Genomic DNA, 6974 nt, shown 5'->3' with positions numbered 1-6974 from the left:
ACCCCAGGAGGAAGAGGGAAGAAGTTGCAGGAACATTCAAAGGGTAGCCAAGACATTTAAACCCACAACTACTACCATCAACTATATTCCCACCATCTTACCCAAAAAAAAAAAAATTTCCACCACCCCCTCTCTTTCTTCATTGTTCCTTCATCTCTGTACCAGAGCTTCCCTCTTTATACCGGCATGAATTTTCTCACAAATATGCCCCCCCACCCAAACCTTCCTCCGGCCCAGCATCATTTTTAGCATTCTACCAAAGTATATACCAGAAAGTAGTATCATCTAATCCTCATCCTCATCAATCTCTTCATCTGGTATTAGAGTCAACAATGAATACTTAACTCGCAGAGAGATCTTGCCCTTCTCTACAGCAAGTCTTGCTCCAGAGACAACCCAGTAGCCAGGAGTCTCTTGTGGTCCTCGGGTCATCTCGGTGGTGTCAACAAACTTTAGAAGTTTGGGGGCTTGAACAGGAACAGGAGGGCCACCTGGGTAAACAGCAGAGTTTATATTAACATCTGCAGGCCGTGGAGGTGGCCTCTGAAATGTTGCTGTGAAGTGTTGGCTGATCAGTGTAGATATGAGCCCTGACTTGGCTCCCAGCCCTGGAGATCCATCCCACTCAGGATGCTTTACTAAGGCAACTCCTGACACGGTGGAAAATTTGAGTCTTAGAAAGAGAACATTTTTTATGCCATAATTCTCTACTTGTAATTGTGCTCCAGTGACAACTGAAAGATCCTCCTCAGATTCCACAGGAGCAGTGCACACATGAGAGAAATTCTTCCATTGAACTTTCTCATAGAATTTTCGCTCATAGTGCTCCCGTCTAAAGTTGCCATTTGGATCATCTTCAAGCTGAAATATTTTTGGAAGAGATGAAAGATGCTGCATGTGGATGGCTAAGCGGTTGCTCCTTTTACCTTCAAGATATAGACGGAGACCAGTCACTGGCCTCTTACCAACATCAACCTATTAACAAAACAAACAAGTATGCTGGTTTTAGCATAAATACTGCAAAGTAGATATATTTAAACTCATTTGAGTTATTGTAGCATTCAGAAAACTCATCTATGGTGCTTTTCCCCAGGGAAAAAAAAAAGTAATCTATGATGGACCAATTAAATATGAATTAAAAATGCAGCCCAATCAGCTCCAATATTCAGTTAAAACAACAAAACAACATATGACCAGAAACTTCATGACATCCAACCCTAAAAAACGGTGAGCAAATCAACTTTACCAGCAGAATACATTTAATTTAGTATATATTGGAAAGATGCATCTTCAAGAGAAACTGCACAAGTTCTTCGAGGACCAGCATTCATGCACAATTTAACACAAACCTTCTATCCACACCAACCAAACAAAAATAATAAATCCAGCAGACACGTGAACATAATTTCTCATAATCCAAAGCACAGCCAACAAACACCTCGAATCAAGAACATTTACCTGTGTGGTGTTTACATAAAGCTTGGGCCCCATTAAACTAAACTGCAAAGATGCAGAACTCTGTTGTTTCCGCTGTGGACCAAGAGGAAGGTCGCTAAATACAGGTGCCCATTGCCTTGGCAGCTGGAATTCCAAGAACTGGTGGAGCTCCTCAATTGGTGGTTTATCTAAAATAATGACAATGAATGTGAAGTCATGAGGCCTTTTAATTCTTTTATACTAGGTTGATATTAAATACCAACACTGAATGTGAAATGATTTCAATCAGTCAAAAATTTATATAATAACATACGCATGAACGTTCCAGGCTAGAAAGTTTAAACTCTAGAGATAAAGATCACAAGCACATCAGTTCAAGCAACAGGAACAATTCATGGGCAAAAGGAAGAGCTGAATATAATGCCAGAAAAACCTAGCTGCAATTGTCAACTTGTTGGTGACAAGAGTACTTTTTAGCATTTCACAATTACAGGCAGGGGATAAGCTATATGATCTCTTCAAGTTCTCCCTCCAGCAATAGTGTAGGCAACAATGGTAGAAGATTGGATGTCCAGGGCATCATACTCAAGTTTCTCAATAGCATGCGATAATTGTTCAAATAACATGGACAAAGTTGACTCTGAAAATGCAAGAAACCATGTTGCTCACATCGTAGATAAAGATTTATGGCATGGCTCAAGAATCCACTCCCAGGCACTCCGTTAAGGAGAGACGTGATAGGTATGAAAGACATTGAGATTACATCAGGTTCCGACTGAACAGTCTGTAACCACTTATTATGGGATGAGTTTCTGTCATTTTCTCCACCCCTCCTCTTGTAGATGCTTAAAATATCCTGCAACAACGTGCTAACTTAGGCATAACACAAGGAAAGAATTTCAAGGCTAATTCTCTAAGGCTTACCTCCTTATGAGAATATGAACTTGATGGACTAATATTAGCAAACCTCAGCTCCTTGATCCCAAACTGGAGGGAAGCAAAAGTCCATTAAAAATCAACACGAGTTACCATAACAAAAAGGGTAGTTCCATTAAAAAGTCCATTCCTAATGATCCCATAATAGGTGGAAGCCTCTAACACATTTGAACTCCTAGAACTCTGAAGGCCACAGATAGAAATGGGAAAGCAGAGCACATTGCAACGTTACTGCTTTTATTTTCTTTCCATTAAAAATACATCGTGAAAAATGAGATTTTATTTGTTTCAAAGGAAATAAAGCAAGGCATATAGGATTGAGTTATCTGTGATAGAATATTGAATTCATTGCTATGCAGCTTTCTTCTTCCAACACTTTTTTAAGAGCTTAGATATCATGTTCATGCCTAATTTTGAATGTAATAGAAGCAACAAGAAGAAACAAAATTGAGGGGAAAAAAGATAAAGAAAAAAGGTGCACAGAGTGATTTCAATATTCCGATTAAAAATGAATCATATTGAGGAGAGGCAAACAGATGCCTTCTATAAACCTTGTCATTCGGGTAAACTTGATCAGAAGCAATGTTGTATTGTCCATTGGCATCTAAAAATCTCCTATCAGCTATCTCCTTCAATTTTTTCTGAACATCACCAGGTTGAAGAGTTGATGAATGCTGCTGCTTTAAATAAATCACATCCTTTCCACCCATCTTCAAACCAACAATAATATGTGTTCCAAAGGTCTCAATAAACCTGAAATTACAATAAATAGCAATATTTACTATAGTCTCAACTCTGCGATAAAGTTACAGTTTGAAAAATATGACCAGCATCAGTCCAACCAAGCCTATTGACACAACTTTAGGAAAGAAAAAAAATTTGTATGTGCCATCCAGCTGGTGCCAACAAGATGAATTATTTCAGAAACAATAAAGTAGAAACGTAGGGGGCTACATATCCATACGAATTATGATGATCTTATAGCGACCATCAATCAAGTTTTCTATTTGCAATCTAAATGAAAGTCAAGCAAGGCAACCAAAGATAATGAATAGATCAATGTAAACCAGGATTTTAAATCATGACAATTTGGCAGTATGTTTAATAGTTATTACTAAGAGGTACCAACTATAATATTTTATATACCAAGATGTTAGGCAAGAAAATTTTGGCAGAACATAAAGAAGGAAAAAAAAAATTCACTCAATTAAGTTGGTTTTCATCAAAGCAAGAATGCGGTCAATCAGCTGCAACCACATGTGAAACAAATCAGGGCCAATAGGGGAAATTATGTTTTCAAGCTAACATATTAGAGTTATGATAGGCATTTTATACCCCTGTGATAACAATAAATAATCTATCGGAGAAATACTACATACAAATCATAGACATGTGAGTCCTGAAGCGGGAGCTTTTTTTTTTTTTCCCCCTTTTTGGGAAAGAGACATAAGTTTTAATATAGGAATGGTAGCAAACCCTTATAACTGTAGGTCGAGGATTTAAAACATGATAAAATAAAGAGGCAAACACTACAGAAAGAAATTGCAAACCATTTAACCCACATGAAGTTATCATTACCATCTTTTCAATAACAAAACTTTACATATTAAGAACCAAAGTGCCACAGAAGTTCAAATGGCTAATAATCTACAACATTTCAAGAAATCCATGATTCCACCGTCTAGTTTAGGACCAGTAATACTAGTTCATTTGACACAAAATTTGATTATTGCTTCACCATTTGGTAAGAACATTTACAAAGACCAGCATTTACCTTGCTAATGCAGGCGGGTCCCATGATGATGGTACAGCATTTTTGACACTATCACGGAGTACCATCTGAGATTTCTCTAATGCAACAGTGTAAAGAGTAATAAACACCCCATCAAAAGCAAGGGTCTTGGTATAGGCTGCATCTTTCTGCCAACTTCCAGAGAACTCAAACATGGCATTGAAGTGGCCTGAGGGAATTTTACCCGTCAAAGATAATTCCTGATTGAACTGCTCGGACATCTGAAAACATTTAAAAGAAACAGATAGCCAGTGAGAAGGGGAAAACATGTGTAGACCTATAGAATGTGGAACAAGTTGTACCCTATTACCGTATCTTGTGCAACACAACTCTGTTTTAAGTCTGTCCATGTGGCATGTATTTAAAGTAATGCATCATATCAATGGCTAGCTTGGAATATAGCCTCTTAGTTATGGAAGGCTAAATTTATGGATTTCTGGTTATTTTAAGAACTAAAACTATTTTTGAATTGTAGCTCATTAAGTTATCATATTTAAGAACAAAGTATTGCCAGGAAATCGAAACAGATGTCTGTAGTATTGCATGAGACTCCACACAGTTTCTAATCAATTACCAAAAAAACATTTCATTTTTCGTGGCCCACACATAGATCCTCCTTTAAAAGTAAAATAATAACAACAAATGCACACATAGAGATATGCAATTAAAATTACCTGCTGAAAAGAAAGAACATCAGACCTGAACCTAGTTCGTTCCCCTTTATCACATTTTATCGATTTTGAAACATTTGGAATAGATATCCCATCAGGTAGAACCACCTCTCTTCCATCGCCTTCATCTATCTCAATTAATCGAGAATTTATGGGTTCTCCTTTGCAGTACTTAAGTCTCAGATCATTGCAGATGTCATATCCACGCCCAATGGATCCAATTGCAGTCTCAGCGGCTTTTCGCGCTGAAGCCTTGAGCTCCATAACTCAGCACATTACTCCCCAAGCTAACCAAAACAAAGTCAGAAACCCAGCAAACTCCTGCATTAGCATAATTAACACAAAATTAATATCAAGTCACCTCCTACGTCAAGCAAATAATGCATATACTTGAAACTAGGATAATACATGGGTATGCAACCTTAACAATAGACGGAACGATAGTTCAAACTGTTACAGCGATCTATATCTGCCTACCCACTTACTAATGAAAATAACGAAAAATCTTCAGCTCAAGCCAATGAAGAACGGGAAAAGATTTCACCCTTTATGATTAAATTAAAAACCGGAAGGGCAAAAAAATAAAACATCACACACATTCCACCGATTAAGTGCCCCACGAAATGAATAAGCTTGGATACATTCATACATATCCAGCCCCACCCCAAGCCCGCAACGCACACACGGGCCAGCATGCACATCAATAAAAACACATTCTTACTCACCCCTTCATAAAACTAGAAAAATCTAAAGAAAAATCAGTACTTAATAGTTAAGAGGCATGAAAGCTCATCACTGTTCGCAGTAACTCCTCCGCCACTTTAAGAATAGAAGCGAAACCCCTCCCAAATGAGGCAGACAGCCAATTGCGGAACTCAAGAATTGGCAATCAAGGCCAGCAATGCGCGATTAGTAACAACGGTTCCGAAACCCTAACAAGGCAGACGATTATTGGAACTTCCGCGAAGAAAAGTTGAAGTCTTCGAGGAAAAAGGCCAGGACCACAGATAGAGAAATGGAGGAAGCGAGAGGAAAAGGGAACCCTATAATGAAGAGAGAGAGAGAGAAAGGGACGTGAGTTAAAAAGAAGCACGAGGAGGGAGTGAGGATGAAGTAAATTCGGTTTGGGTTTGACCAAAATGTAGATTTCGTGGACACGTGTGGACTGACACTTTTAGCTGAACCAATCACAGATGGTTTTACAAGTCCTAGTCAACCTTTTTCAATCAGTATGTCTCATTGTTCGTTAATACGGCTGCTTACTAGATTAGATTAGATTGGCCTTCAACGATAACCACAACAGTTCCTTGTGAAGAGCCAAAATACCAGTCCAAATAATTAATGGACAATTTTGCATGCAGATTTTATTAAAATTACTGAATAATCAATAATCAATAATAACAATAAATCTTATTTTATTAGGTGGGGTTGACTACATAAATCATATGACTATAAACAACCAAATCTTTAGATATGTTGTTAACCAGAAGGTCTCGTTCAATGATCATCGGTTTTCTTTTTTTTTTATAGGATTTCAAACTGTTTCATCGGCAAAATTACTGAATAATCAAATAAATAAATAAATTTATGACAGTGTTTATTACTAGACGTTAGATAATATTTCACTCAATATGTCTTTATTAACGAGTATTACTACTTCTGAAGCTGACACATATTTTCATTCCAAAAATAGAAAAAAAGCTTATACGAACTCTAGTCCCGAATTTACTTAATATTTTAAGATAATTTATTTAACGTATTCAGAGTATAAGAATAATTTATTTGACACTGTGAGACTATAGGGTGTGTTTGGATAGAAACCAAACCATGGTTTCAGAAGTGCTTTTACGGATTACGAAGTAAATATGTGGAGGAGATTATCTCGTTTTGCGGAAAAGTGCTTCTGAAACCACGGTTTGGGGATACCCAAACAGGCTCTAAACCGAGACCAATTAAAATATGAGCACCGAGGATCAAATTGAATGAAACGTACTATAAAAAAAATTGAATGAAATGGGCCCACTTATTACCAGAACATAAAAATTTGAATGAAATGGCGTCCCTAATAAAAATTTTTTTTTTGCCAACCCCTAATATTTATATTTTAAGGCCAGCAAATGAGATTTCTTGCAGTAATA

General features: G+C 37.3%; 1 protein-coding gene across 2 annotated transcripts; it reads right to left on the bottom strand.

Moving 5' to 3' along the window:
• Nucleotides 1-175: 175 nt before the first annotated feature.
• Nucleotides 176-5859, bottom strand: LOC114752119 (MACPF domain-containing protein At4g24290-like). Of its 2 annotated transcripts, none has more exons than XM_028940837.1 (8): nucleotides 5602-5859; nucleotides 4840-5157; nucleotides 4148-4386; nucleotides 2925-3126; nucleotides 2362-2424; nucleotides 2107-2293; nucleotides 1459-1625; nucleotides 176-975 (listed from the first exon to the last, which is right to left on the bottom strand). In XM_028940837.1, the coding sequence occupies exons 2-8, from the start codon at nucleotides 5098-5100 to the stop codon at nucleotides 286-288; spliced, it is 1809 nt and encodes a 602-aa protein (XP_028796670.1). In that variant the 5' UTR covers nucleotides 5101-5157; nucleotides 5602-5859; the 3' UTR covers nucleotides 176-285. The 2 variants fall into 2 exon arrangements, with proteins under 2 accessions (XP_028796670.1, XP_028796671.1); XM_028940838.1 differs by lacking the exon at nucleotides 5602-5859 and adding an exon at nucleotides 5322-5339.
• Between the last annotated feature and the right edge of the window lie 1115 nt (nucleotides 5860-6974).

The sequence above is a fragment of the Neltuma alba genome, unplaced genomic scaffold, assembly GCF_004799145.2.
Source record: "Neltuma alba isolate B1F8T4 unplaced genomic scaffold, ASM479914v2 tig00007245_pilon, whole genome shotgun sequence".
Taxonomy (NCBI): domain Eukaryota; kingdom Viridiplantae; phylum Streptophyta; class Magnoliopsida; order Fabales; family Fabaceae; genus Neltuma; species Neltuma alba.
Note: the sequence above shows the minus strand (reverse complement) of the source record. Positions and strands in the feature narration are given on the sequence as shown.

Bases quoted from the DNA above. Each gene is read 5' to 3' on its own strand.
- LOC114752119 (XM_028940837.1), bottom strand. From the start codon at position 5,100: ATGGAGCTCAAGGCTTCAGCGCGAAAAGCCGCTGAGACTGCAATTGGA. The intron at 3,127-4,147 runs GTAAATGCTGGT...TTGTAATTTCAG, and splicing joins GACCCGCCTGCATTAGCAAG to GTTTATTGAGACCTTTGGAA. The intron at 2,294-2,361 runs GTAAGCCTTAGA...ACGTTGTTGCAG, and splicing joins GTTCATATTCTCATAAGGAG to GATATTTTAAGCATCTACAA.